The 13,214-nt window shown below is 44.5% G+C and overlaps 3 protein-coding genes across 4 annotated transcripts; 2 read left to right on the plus strand and 1 right to left on the minus strand.

Annotated features, from left to right (window-relative positions):
• Window positions 1-531: 531 nt before the first annotated feature.
• Window positions 532-5,841, plus strand: LOC111595062 (glycoprotein 3-alpha-L-fucosyltransferase A). 2 transcript variants are annotated; one of them, XM_023308617.2, is made up of 5 exons: window positions 532-763; window positions 3,602-3,817; window positions 3,889-4,629; window positions 4,695-4,878; window positions 5,128-5,841. In XM_023308617.2, the coding sequence occupies exons 2-5, from the start codon at window positions 3,732-3,734 to the stop codon at window positions 5,641-5,643; spliced, it is 1,527 nt and encodes a 508-aa protein (XP_023164385.2). In that variant the 5' UTR covers window positions 532-763; window positions 3,602-3,731; the 3' UTR covers window positions 5,644-5,841. The 2 variants fall into 2 exon arrangements, with proteins under 2 accessions (XP_023164385.2, XP_023164384.2); XM_023308616.2 differs by lacking the exon at window positions 532-763 and adding an exon at window positions 3,214-3,462.
• A 1,246-nt stretch (window positions 5,842-7,087) lies between these two features.
• Window positions 7,088-11,276, minus strand: LOC111595124 (probable DNA mismatch repair protein Msh6). The gene is made up of 5 exons (XM_023308696.2): window positions 10,183-11,276; window positions 9,798-10,127; window positions 8,119-9,735; window positions 7,572-8,057; window positions 7,088-7,513 (listed from the first exon to the last, which is right to left on the minus strand). Exons 1-5 carry the CDS (start codon window positions 11,170-11,172, stop codon window positions 7,358-7,360), a joined length of 3,579 nt encoding a protein of 1,192 aa, XP_023164464.2. The 5' UTR covers window positions 11,173-11,276; the 3' UTR covers window positions 7,088-7,357.
• Window positions 11,277-11,425: 149 nt separating this feature from the next.
• Window positions 11,426-13,206, plus strand: LOC111595112 (U4/U6 small nuclear ribonucleoprotein Prp31). The gene is made up of 3 exons (XM_023308680.2): window positions 11,426-12,114; window positions 12,172-12,790; window positions 12,854-13,206. The coding sequence occupies exons 1-3, from the start codon at window positions 11,552-11,554 to the stop codon at window positions 13,181-13,183; spliced, it is 1,512 nt and encodes a 503-aa protein (XP_023164448.1). The 5' UTR covers window positions 11,426-11,551; the 3' UTR covers window positions 13,184-13,206.
• The last annotated feature ends 8 nt before the right edge of the window (window positions 13,207-13,214 follow it).

Raw genomic sequence — 13,214 nt, forward strand, 5'->3', positions numbered from 1 at the left:
CCCTATGCATTCTATTGATAAGGCGCGCATTCACCGACAGCTGTCGACGTCTCAGTCGCAGTCGCAGCGACTTCGTTTGTTTATTTCATAGCTCTTGCTCAGCGCCTTATTGACTCTCTCAGGCTCCCTCTCTCTATCAGTCTCTCTCTCTCTCTCTCTCTCTCTTCATACAGCACAGGCAGCGCTTGCGCATCAGTTGCTAAACAAAATGCAAGCGCAGCTGAACGTTTTGTGCTCACATGCAGAAGTATAAAGTATCTTTTAGGCGCAGTCAAATGTGTTTTATGACTTATGCTCACTAATGTTATCAAACTTAAATGTATATATATTTATATATATATATATATGTATATATATATATAATATTATCATTGCTTACTGATTATCATATTTTGCGCGCTCTCCTTAGCGAACCGCTCTCTCACTCTCCCGTCCTCTGTCTCTCCTATTCGCTGTGGCTGCTGCCCAGCTGTCTGGCTAGAGTCTAATTATTATGTACATTGGCAGCGCAGTTGCAAAAGTTACGTGAAAACGTAAAGGACAAACGTCGCGCCTTCTTCAGCTACGGCGTGTCTGTGCGTGAATTTGAGTGCGCGCGTGTGTGTGTGCTTGCTGTGTTGTGTGCAAATAGAAAAACAACATCAAGCAATGTGCAGAAACGTGCAAAATATGTTAAGCGTAAGCAAAAGTCGCAACTGCCACTAACTGAAATCCAAATATCAGCGAAAATCAAACGGAAATCAAAGCAACAAAACAAGTTTGTGTAAGTTGTGTTCAAAAGTGGGAATGTTAAACAACGTCGTTATTGATTAAGACAAAGGAAAAAGCAATTTCGACACACGCACACACAGACACACATAGGCACACACACATGTATATAAATATATGCGGCAGACAGACATGTGCGTGTGCTACCGTTAGTTTATCCCAAGGGGTGGGTGCAACGGGCAGTGCAAGCGTTAAAGCTGATTCTTTTACTGTTAAAGCTGTATATTTCCTGCCAGCAAGCAATGCCCCTACCGTAAGCGGCTCTGCGAGCGTCATAAATTGTGCGTAAGCCCCACTCACATGTGAGCGCGCGTGCAGAGCTAAAAATATAAGCGTATTACTAGTCGCATGTATAGAACTAACGGGCCCACAAAAAGCCTGTCTCACCATTTGGTTATTTGCCTATGTGGAGGGCCCCAGTCTACGGCGAAGTTGAGTGGGCCAACGTGCACATCACAGACAACAACATGGAAGACTCTTGCCACGCCCCTACGCCCTCAAGCACGAACGAGCCATAGAATATTTATGAAAACAATGCATGCAAGGCAAGTCAAGTGCTGGTCCGTCTATGGGCACATTGACACACTAAATGCAGGGGATCAAGTGGCTTGACAAGAGGCACCAACCACACCACCACCACCACAACAACAACAACACCAACGAAGAATATAAATAAATATAAATCGAGCAAACTTTGTGTAGGTGTTCGCACTGCTAAAGCAACTTAAATATAGACATGGTTAGTCCGACAAATAGTTAATGATATGGCATATATATACACAGGTATTCTATATATGCTTAACAATATTCCATCGAGAAACTCTAAACCTAATCTGCGTGCAAAGCTATCAAAGTCTAGGCTTTTGAATTAGCTTCTCTAAAAAGTAGCTTTGATGAGTTTTTTAATCTATAATTAATATTGTGTTTCGCTTATTGTAGACGAATCTGTGGAATCGCCCCAAATTGCTAATTGAAGTGTTCTTCATTTGTTAGGGGAAAGATAAGTTGATATCTTTGAGAAAGCACGGGAAATTAATCTGTTTTTTTTTATTTTAGTTGATTACACATGAGAATTTAGCGTGCTGAAAATGTGTTTCATTTCTTATCAGCAAAACATAATTTGAGCCTAAAATTGAAGTGATAAAGCGAACATGTAGAGGAAGTAGACAATAATTACAGGGGAACCTTTCAGTATACCTGAATAAAAGGCAATATGCTAGTAGCTGCAATCAACCACTGAATAGTGGAATCACCCTAATGCACACACACACATACGTTGCATGTTCTATCCATTTGCTTTGTATGCAACATGCCAGCAAAGTCCTACTTTTGCAACATGAATGAAAGGCTATAACTACATTTTTTATGAGTTCTGGAGTATGAAGTTGGTTGTCTCTGTCTCTCTCTCTCTCTCTCCCTCTCTCTGTCTCTCTCTGGCCGCTGTGGGCATTATTCGTCTTCGTTTGTTCGGCTTGTCAAAACCGTCAAAAACAGCGATAGACAAGCTGCCAGCCAAGCAGCCCGCCAGCTCGCGTCCTCTGCTAGCCACTATAAAACTAGCACTCAAGAGACTCGCCACAACAAGCCGCCCTGGCCTGACTTGCAGCCCAACGACAAATACCCAAGCCCCAACCCCTCCCCGACTTCCATTCGAATTCCAATTCCTCGCTGCAACCGCAGGGCAGAGCACTCACACAGACCCTCAAAAGAGTAGGTAAAATAGTTTCGTAAATGACGTTTGATAGATGGCTGCATGGCTGAATAGATAGATAACTGGCCGCCGGGTCGTTGGCTCTGATTAGTTCTATATTCCATTCCATTCCTGAATACCTCTAATGAAACTGCCTCAGCTAAGTACGGGCGAAGCGCTGCTCGACTGTAATTAGTTGCCTATGTGTGTAGGGGACGCGGAGGCACAGCTCATAAAAAGCTGACTTGCTTTGACTTTATCTGGCTATAGTTTTCTTTTATTGCTCATACGCCCCGTTGTGTTATTTAGCACAGCTCCTCGAGGCAGCTGCAGGAGATGTCAAAAGCAAGCTTCTGTATGAAATACCCTGCATAGAACGGGCAATTATCTTTTATTAATAAGAAAATATCTCAAGAACTACTTCAGTATGAAAACAATATACCTTATTTGGCTGCTTTTATGGAGCATTGCATAGATAAATCAAATAATCAATTGGTCGCAGGCTATGAAATGAGGCGTGGAAAATGTGGACAAAAGACTAAAATGTGGAATATACATAAATGGAGAGTTAATATGATTTGCTTTGCTCTCAATATTCGCATCGAATTTCTGAACCTTAAGTTTTAGCAAGCTACAAGTAATTTCTGTTAAAGTGGATTGAAAATGAAACAGTTTCTTACATTATCAATTCCCAAGTGCCTGATAACGATGCCGTCACTGGCAGAGCGCGCAATTCATTTGAATTAAGTGCTGAGCTGTCAAAAGGGTCTTTTAGACGCCCCTCATTGGATATATGTGTCATAATTTGTGCAGATAAGGTGACGCAACGTAGCCACGACTCGGCGATTGCAAACAGTTTTAGCTTCTGCTCGATACAGGGCTAGACTGAAAGCCTAGTTATTCGTGTACGGGCAGCGGACTAACATAGATCGACAGCACGGAACACGGACAGACAGACAGACAGACAGGCAGAAGCGAACGCATCGTACAGATCATTAACACAGGTAATTATTCGCCAGTTGTTGTTATACCAATCAAGAGAATTGATCTGCATTAGAGTCTATATATATGTATTCATACATATTTAAGTTATATATTTAAAAAAAAAACATGTCCATAAAATTGTTTACAAACATTCTACAGCAATATGGCCAAGTTAACTGGCTGAGCCGTTAGCCAACTTTACGCCCCACTCAGTCAGCAGTCCATTACTAAAGCGCAAGGTCATAGAGAAAGAGCAACCCTCGGGAAGCTTACCAGAGCTGTGTTCAGAATGCGACGTCCAAAAATATCGCTGAAGAAATATTTCTATTTTACGCTGATCTGTGCGCTGCTTCTCATATTCGGCTTCAATCTCAAGTGAGTATATAATCTCTCTCTCTATATACATAGCATACAAGGCAGATGCTAACTTAGCACCACAATTTCAGAGAGAAAGAGATATGGAAGTCGACAATCTCGCGACCCGTTCTAACCCCCGCACAGCAGCACCAGCACCAGCAGCGACGTGAGCTGGACACAAATGAGGTAAAGACTTGGCCTTTGGAGGAAGCCACAGTGATATATGCTTCGGCGCCGCCAGCTTCGCCTGAATCCCTGCCTGACACAGCTGAACAGCAGCAACAGCAGCAGCAGCTGGAGGCAGAGGAGGAGGAGGCAGAAGATGCTGCGGCCGATAAGCGTGTTGAGCTAGCGGCTACAGCCAAGCCCTGGTTCTTTCGCAATGGGGAATACTATCCGAAGCCAGCGAAGAGTTTCAGCAACCGCAAGGCACGCAAGCAGCACGCCCCCAAGCTGTTTCCACACCAGGATCCGCACAACGATCGTGTCATCAATCAGCTGATGTATGTGCCACACAACTATGAACAGATCAAGGCGAGTGGCAAGCTGAAAACCATTTTGCTCTACAACGGATTGGGTCCGTGGAATGTGAAGAAGGGTCGTGAGGTTTTCCTGCGCTCCAAGTGCCCCGTGGACACATGCGAGCTGACTGCCCATCGGGAGCTGGCCAGTGTGGCAGACATGATACTCTACAAGGACAACTACATACCAACGGGCATACGCCGGCCCAGCAATCGCAAGCAGGTCAGCATGATGTACTACCTGGAGTGTCCATATCACACGCAGAACGTCAAGGTGCCAGACGCCATCAACTGGACGGCCACGTATAGGTGGGATAGCCAGGAAACTTAGTCGAGGCAATATAAATTTGATTCTGGTTAAATTCTCTTCACAGACGCGACAGTACTGTGATGGCGCCCTATGAAAAATGGCAGTACTACGACACGAAGCTGCAGCAGCAGGAACAGGATCACAACTATGCGCTCAACAAAACGAAAAAGGTGGCCTGGTTCGTCTCCAATTGCGGCGCACGCAACGGCCGATTGCAGTACGCACATGAGCTACAGAAACATATTGAGGTGAGTGCGGGATGGGTCGGAAATTGTCCGTAAGAGATATCAACTAGCAACCTAATAAGGATCGCCTTAGAGTAAACAGCTGACATAGTCTTTGGAAAAGAATAAATTTTATTCTATTTAACAAGACGAGTTTCAAAATCTTCCTTTGTCTTCAAAACAGTTTGAATATCTTCAAAATATCTCACTTCAAATTTGAACTTTCCACTGCCTGATTCCATTCCATACTCACCTGAACTCCTTCACTTGCAGGTGGATATTTATGGCGGCTGTGGCAATTTCAAATGCCCTCGCAGCACCGCCGACAAATGCTTCGATATACTGGACAACGATTACAAATTCTACTTGGCATTCGAGAACTCCAATTGCAAGGACTACATCACTGAGAAGTTCTTTGTGAATGCGCTGAATCGCAAGGTGTTGCCAATTGTGATGGGCGCCCGGCCCGAGGATTACGAGGTGAGTGCTCCGCGTCGTTCCTACATACATGTGGACGAGTTTGCCTCGCCCCGAGAGCTGGCCGAGTATTTGCACATACTCGACAAGGACGACGAGCTCTACAACTCGTATTTCAAGTGGAAGGGCACCGGGGAGTTCATCAATACGTTCTTCTGGTGCCGCGTCTGCTCCACGCTGCACAATGAGGATCAGTTGCGTAAGTCCACCTGGTATCCGGACATCAATGATTGGTGGCGGGGCGCTGGGGTTTGCACCTCGGGCTCGTGGCGTAACTTTAAGGCGCGCATGGACGTGATTAGCGATGATTGAGATGGGGACGTGGTCCAGATAGTGGACGGCGCCGGTGTCTTCACATAATCAAAATCCAATACGTGTGGCTATATATATTGTTGTTGTTTTTGTAGGTATCTGTTTGTACTGTAATGTAAAAAACAAGAGAAACAAGAATTCTCCTTCGCTTTTATCGAAGAGCCGGGCAGACCCGAAACCAATTGGTTTTCTAGCTAGAACTAAGTGCTTCACGTACATACATATACTTACGTATGTACATATATATATAAATATATATATATATATATATTCATATGCATGAGCAAATCGAAAATCAAACGAGCATGGGGCAAAAGCCTCGGTATAAATCGAGGAATAAACATGTTCCTTCCAGGATTGAGAGAAAAAAAAAGCTAAATACAAATACAGAGAGACAAGCGCATAGAAACTAGCCTATATATAGACTAAAGATCCCGCGAAGATCATTTGTAACATATACAATACGAAGAAAGTAAAAAACCAAAATATATAAGAGAAATTAGCCTAGTTATACAAATTATATAGTACTCAATGTATATTTCAGTTGTTCGAAGAGCAAGTCCAATTTAGCGCATAGGCAGAAGACGATACGGACGGACACACAGACATACAGACACAAGATGAATGTTCAATAGCGGTATATACATATATATACATATATATATATATATATATATATATATATATATATATATATATATATATATATATATATATATATATATATATATATATATATATATATACATATATATATATCTGATATATAGCTTATATATGTAGGTCATAAGCCGATTGCATACATAATTATAGATCGTTTTGTAAGCGTTTTCGAAGCAACAAAGTCAAGATCGATTTTTTTACTTTGCGTGTTTAGATAGTATCGATTGCATTGCTTCGCTTTTAGTTGGATCAATAGATATAGTAGATAATCATCGCACAACAAACAAGCGCAATGTTAGACTAGTCTGGGCTTTAATCTGGTCGTTAGATTTTAGGCTGCATCAACAACAACAACAACAAACATTCCTATTTTTATACACTTGCTGAGAATATTATTTAGTTTCCCTTGGCAGCTCGTTCCATAGAAGATCTCTAGTAACTTGAGCTGATATAAACCTTGCTATTTATAGATTGTGTTTAGATTATGTCGCAATATTAGGATATTATGTAGCCAATGTACTTATGTATACCCTTTCGGTATTATTTATATATATATTTTCAGTAATGTGTATAACTGTTAATTTTAGTTGTGAATTACTTGAACTGTGTGTGTTTTACAATATTTAGCAATACATATATATTACTTCAATAATATTTAATTTGTAAGCATTTAATAATATCATATGTGTATTTTGATTATGTATTTAATTATTTTTAATTTTTACTGTGATAAAAAAATAAGAAAAAAATAAACAATGACAACAAATACAACAAATGGCACTCGATTCATAACTATTATTTCAAATACTGTTTTCAATGAACTGGAATAACTCATGGTATTCAGCTATAGACATTTTTATGAGATTAAAAAGCAAACGTAAACATAAGATATCTCAAAACATCGACGACAGCAACTCAAGCTGTGCACACATATTGACACGATGATAAAAAAATATTGGCGCTCCACTCTTTAAATTTAGCCTCTCTCATAGCTGGCATCTTGACGCTCGGCTTCAGTACAATAATACTAATAATAATAAATATTAGCTGCTCACACTTGGCACAGTTTAAGCTGCGTTAGCAAATCTTTCAAATTCTTCAGTTTTTCTTTCTTTGTGTTATCCATCTTATCTCCAAGCGCAGTTGCTGTCACAATTTTCGCTGCAATTTTGCGCTGCAGTGCAATAGCTTCGACTTTTTTAGATAGCTGTGTGAAAGATAAGGAAATAAAGGTTTTGTTGAATGCAAATTAATGGAATAGCTACCTCGTAAGCACGTTTAATTATGCCATGTGGCATGCCCGCCAACTTGGCTGCATTGAAGCCGTACGATTTGGGACAGGCGCCTGCTGTGTATTTGTACAGAAAGGTGACCGTCTCCTGGGTGGGATCTGTATTGTCCTCATTCTCAACCATGCACGCCATATGGCCCAAGGTAATGCGCTTATCCATGTGGAAGAAGTCAATCAGATTGTGGTAGTGCGTGGAGAACAAAGTGCGGCACTTCAGGTTAGCCAAAAAGTTGACAACAGATGCAGCAATGGCGGTGCCATCATATGTGGCAGTGCCGCGTCCCAACTCATCGAGCAACACTAAGGAATTCGAAGTGGCATGCTTTAGTATAAGCGAGGTTTCATTTAGCTCCACCAGGAAGGTGCTGTGACCAGCCAGTATATCATCCTGAGCGCCCAGCCTAGTGAAAATGCGATCCACAAGCGAGAGTCGACAGCTGGCAGCAGGAATGTGGGCACCCTAAAAACAAATAATACAACAATTATTCAGTTAAGTTGATTTTGGTCCAACTGCTACTCACAATTTGTGCCATGACGACCAGCAAGCCGAGCTGTCGCATCAATGTGCTCTTGCCGCCCATATTGGGGCCAGTGAGTAGCGATAAGGGAGCCTCCGATTCGGTGCCCAGCTGCAGGCCATTGGGTATGTAAGTAGATGGATTTGCGCACGGATGATAGCCCTCCTCCAGTTCAATAAATGGCTGGGATTGCGCCGAGACCAGCTCCGGCACACAGATGACCAGTTGCTGACGCGCATATTCAGCGAGGCCGGCGAGCACATCTAATGTGGCCACACAGTCGATGCACTGCTTCCACTGTTCATAGTGAATGGAGAACTTTTCGAAGAGGCGACGCGCCAAGTCCTTAAGCAGAGTGTTCCGAGCGTCCTCTGCCTGCTGCATATCCTTCAGCAGCGCCTTTGTCTCCGTTGTGGTGTAGCGACGAGCAGGCTTTTTGCCCTTCACCTGCCCCTCCAGCGCATACGACTTGGTGGCCTTGTGGGCATGCGTTTCGGGCACCTCCAGCTGATAGCGTTTCTTGTCGGAGCCAAAATAAATTACGCGGCAGCCAAAGTGACGCTCTTGCTCAATCAGATAGGCCTTCAGACGTTTCTCAACCTCTGCTATGCGCTGCAGCACCTCATCGTAGTCTGAGTCCATGCCAGGCTGAGGTGCAACGACGCCGTCTTTGGCAGCTGCCTCGTGGTCGAAGGCATTCTCAAAGAACTTCAGCTGCTTGCTGAGATCGGGATAGTTGCCTCCATTGGATGGAAGCTGAGTCAAACGCTGCAGTAGCTTCGCTTCACATTGTCGGAACATCGCTGGCAATTGCATCAATGTCTCAAAACCTTTGAGTATGCTCATGAAACTGCGCAGCTTCTGTTTATTGTAGAGCTTCTCCTCGAAAAGTATGGCCCTGCTGTCTGGATGCTCCGTTTGGCCTATGTATTTGTTGCCAAATAAATGAATCTGAGCCAAATGACGCTCGAAGTCGGGCATAGGCGCCAGCAAGGCGCGCAACTGCTGCAGTTCATCAGGCTGTCGTAGCAGCTCCCCAATCGCCTCCTGTCGTTCGCGTAGCACAGTCAAATCACAGCTGGGCGCACACAGCCAATGATGCAGCAGCCGTTTCCCAAACTTGGTGCAGCACTGATCTAGCGTCGACAGCAATGAATGCTCCTCGCCAACAATGCGCAAATTGGACAAGGTCGTTGCATCCAAAACCATGTGCGAGCGCTGCAGCGCTGTAGCAGTCACTTTTGGCTTGGTAATCTCATCCTGCTGTTGATCAGGCGGCACATACAACTGATAGCGCGCCATGGGCAGCACCTTGGGCTCCAGCTTACATTTGGCTATGTAGTGTATGCATTGACCTAGAGCTTTGAGTGCCAGCTTATAGGGCTCTGCAGGCGTGAGACCCAAGTGGTCTGTGTCCGACTGCATTGTGCGCAACACCAGCGGCCAGTTGTCCTCTTGGCCAGTGCCAGCATAATAGCGCTCCGCTAGCAGCTTCAGTGTCTTCTCAGCGCTACATAGTTGGCTGCCAGCTCCAGGTAGCTGCTCCTTAAGTATGCCACCCAGAACAGTGCGTAGTATTTGTTGAGTGCGAGAGCTAAGAGCTGCCTTCTCATGGAGTAACTAAGAGGAGGAATAGGGTTTATAGATTCGTAGTCTTTCCTTAGAGCTTTGAGAATACTCACCAGCACGGGCATGTTGTGGGAGATTAGTGTCAATAGGCGAGAGCAGCTTTTGTCATCATCAAATTCACCCACATGGAAATCACCAATGGAGGTGTCTATGAAGCAAATGCCATATTTGCTGCTGGAGCCCGCATCCTGCTCTACTATGGCTAACATATAGTTGGGCTGATGATTGGGACCAATGGCGCACTGCGAGCCAAACACCTGAGTGCCACGATCTGTGATCTGACAGATCTCACGAGCCACGACCTTATCGAATTTTGTGGCCTTGATGCGTTTGCAACGCTCCGTCATCATGTCCGGTGTTTCGGTTTGCTCCACACGGGCGATCTGCAAAAAAAAGGAGATGTTAGAAGACAATCCCTTTGAGACGGTCTGCCCTCACCTTATAGCCCCTGTCTATGAGTATGGAGGACATCTTATCAAAGGAGATTTCTGGGAATCCGGAGTGTGCAAATTCTCCGCGCATGTAGGTGAAGCCCAACTCATTGACACCCACATCGGCATCGCCGTGATACAGCTCATAAAACTTGCCCACTTTGAAAAAGAGCACGCAATCAAAGTTGTCTGATTTGAGTACCCACCATTGGCGCACGCCCGGCGACAAGGAATTGAGGAACTTCTCGGGCACATGCAGCGTGCTCTTGTCGTAATCGGGATGATCTGGTCGCCTGCCTGCCTTGTCCTTAATCTTATCCGGCTGCAAGAAGTCCAGCTTCTGATGTGGCCAAACAACAGGCTCATCCAGATTCGATGTGGTGGTCACAATCTCATCGTAAGCAGCATCCTTTTTAGCATTACTTTGCAGCTGCTGCAGCTTCTCCATAAACGTGCCACCTGTCACTAAGACGGGTGTCTCCATCTTCACCTTCTTGCTAGCAGGTTCTTCATTATTATTGTTGTTTATAAAGTTTTTCGTGGACTTTTTGCTGTTCTTCTTGGGTGTTGGGTCGTCTTCAGTGTCAGGATCGCTAATGTCAACTTCTTCTTCGCCGCTGGCGCTCTCTTCGCTGAAGGTAGCCTCCTTTGCATCTGGTTGATAGTCTGAGCCATCATCGGAAAAGTCTGGTTCCGATTTGGATTCGTATTCCTCTTCGCTCTCTGATTCGGGTAATACAATGCGCTTTCGTTTACGTTTACCAATCTCCTCTTCAGGATCACTGTCTCCTGTAGCTTCTGGCAACTTGCGTCTAGCAGCTGGTTTGATTTCCTTATTCACACCCTTGAGATTCCTGTTCTGCAGATTCTCCTTTTGGAGTTCCCCTCCATTGCTTGGCGTTAGTTTCTTTTTGTCAACAACTGGCGATTTGGCAAAGTAGTTGAACAGCGTATTCTTGGGCGTGCCACCTGCACTAGTATTTAATTTCTTGGACATATTTCAATCGCCTCTTCAGGCTACCAAATCACGAATGCCAAGAAAACAAATGACGCCAAAAATCTGCGCCAAAATTAAGCGGCAAATAATTGACAGAGGAATAACAGTCTCGTAACAGAGCACAGCTGCTGGCTTGCACAGTGGCAACTCTGCCGCTTAAATTTGCACATAGACAATAACAGTAGCGGAACAGAGCACATATGTTTTTCATTAGGTGGCAACGTTGCCTTTTAAGTTTTTACATATGCTATGCAATAAAGTGTGGCAGCACTGAAGTAAAGCAGATGTTCTCTGCAGTTGGCAACGCAGCAAAAGTTTTGTTTACAACGAAAACGTTTAAAATTATTCCGGAAAAGATTTAAATATAGAATTATAAATAATGTCGTTAGCGGACGAACTACTTGCAGATTTAGAAGAGGACAATGACAATGACATTGATGATGCCGAGATGGCAGATGCCGACGATGTCGAGCAGGCAACGCTCAACCACGAACTTGCAGAAAAGTTCCTGAAGCCGGCGCCAAATCTAATGGAAGTGGACGTCACGGTTCAATCTGTGCGAGAACTGTGCAAGCTGCGTGACTCTGACCGTTTGCAAAACACTCTCAAGCAAATCGAGCATTATGCGAGTCGGCAGCGCAGCGCCGCCGAAATGTTGGGCAGCGTGGAATCAGATCCAGAATATTGCCTGATTGTGGATGCAAATGCGATTGCCGTGGATATTGACAACGAGATTTCTATAGTGCACAAGTTTACCAAAGACAAATATCAGAAACGCTTTCCGGAGCTCGACTCACTCATTGTGGGCGAAATTGAGTACCTGTTGGCTGTCAAAGAGCTGGGCAACGATTTGGATCAGGTCAAGAGCAATGAGAAGCTGCAGGCCATACTCACTCAGGCAACAATTATGATTGTCTCTGTGACTGCATCCACCACGCAAGGGTAAGTTACCGTTTGTAATCTAATGATCACATCTAATCTATTATAATTTTTTGGTAGCACCATGTTAACGTCTGCTGAGAAGGCTAAAATCGATGAGGCCTGCGAAATGGCAATTGAGCTCAACAATTTCAAATCCAAGATCTATGAATATGTTGAGAGTCGTATGACCTTCATAGCGCCCAACCTGTCCATGATTGTGGGCGCTTCCACAGCTGCCAAGCTGTTGGGTATTGCCGGCGGCCTGACCAAACTTTCAAAAATGCCTGCGTGCAATGTGCAGGTGCTCGGCTCTCAGAAGAAGACTTTGTCGGGCTTCTCACAGACCCAAATGTTGCCACATACGGGCTACGTTTACTACTCACAGATCGTCCAGGATACGGCGCCCGACTTACGACGCAAAGCTGCAAGGCTTGTTGCTGCCAAGTCAGTGCTAGCAGCGCGTGTAGATGCCTGTCATGAGAGCGTGCACGGCGAGATTGGCCTGAAGTTTAAGGAGGACATTGAGAAGAAACTGGACAAACTGCAGGAGCCGCCGCCGGTGAAGTTTATCAAGCCGTTGCCAAAGCCCATCGAGGGTAGCAAGAAGAAGCGAGGTGGCAAACGCGTGCGCAAGATGAAGGAACGTTACGCGCTGACTGAATTCCGCAAGCAGGCTAATCGTATGAACTTTGGCGATGTAAGTATACTATTTGATTATTCATATTTATATATACTATATATATATGTATATCCCTTGCAGATCGAGGAGGACGCATATCAAGGAGATCTGGGCTACTCGCGCGGCACCATTGGCAAAACGGGCACTGGACGCATTCGCTTGCCGCAGCTGGATGAGAAGACAAAGGTGCGCATTAGTAAGACGCTGCAGAAGAACCTACAAAAACAGCAGGTCTACGGCGGCAACACTACAGTAAAGCGTCAAATCTCTGGAACAGCATCCAGCGTAGCATTTACCCCGTTGCAAGGTCTTGAAATTGTTAATCCACAGGCAGCCGAGAGATCCCACACAGAAGCCAAGTATTTCTCAAATACATCTGGTTTCCTGTCGGTAGGCAAGCGCACAACTTAAAACTACAATATATAATATATATGTAAAATTA

This window comes from Drosophila hydei, unplaced genomic scaffold (genome assembly GCF_003285905.1).
Source record: "Drosophila hydei strain 15085-1641.00,03,60 unplaced genomic scaffold, DhydRS2 tig00000001-arrow-pilon, whole genome shotgun sequence".
NCBI classification, from domain to species: domain Eukaryota; kingdom Metazoa; phylum Arthropoda; class Insecta; order Diptera; family Drosophilidae; genus Drosophila; species Drosophila hydei.

Coding starts and splice junctions, on each gene's coding strand:
- LOC111595112 (XM_023308680.2), top strand. CDS start 11,552: ATGTCGTTAGCGGACGAACTACTTGCAGATTTAGAAGAGGACAATGAC. Junction 12,115..12,171: donor ACTGCATCCACCACGCAAGG/GTAAGTTACCGT, acceptor ATTTTTTGGTAG/CACCATGTTAACGTCTGCTG. Junction 12,791..12,853: donor ATCGTATGAACTTTGGCGAT/GTAAGTATACTA, acceptor TATCCCTTGCAG/ATCGAGGAGGACGCATATCA.
- LOC111595124 (XM_023308696.2), bottom strand. CDS start 11,172: ATGTCCAAGAAATTAAATACTAGTGCAGGTGGCACGCCCAAGAATACG. Junction 9,736..9,797: donor CCCACAACATGCCCGTGCTG/GTGAGTATTCTC, acceptor TCCTCCTCTTAG/TTACTCCATGAGAAGGCAGC. Junction 8,058..8,118: donor TGGTCGTCATGGCACAAATT/GTGAGTAGCAGT, acceptor ATTTGTTTTTAG/GGTGCCCACATTCCTGCTGC.
- LOC111595062 (XM_023308617.2), top strand. CDS start 3,732: ATGCGACGTCCAAAAATATCGCTGAAGAAATATTTCTATTTTACGCTG. Junction 4,630..4,694: donor AACTGGACGGCCACGTATAG/GTGGGATAGCCA, acceptor TTCTCTTCACAG/ACGCGACAGTACTGTGATGG. Junction 4,879..5,127: donor AGCTACAGAAACATATTGAG/GTGAGTGCGGGA, acceptor CTTCACTTGCAG/GTGGATATTTATGGCGGCTG.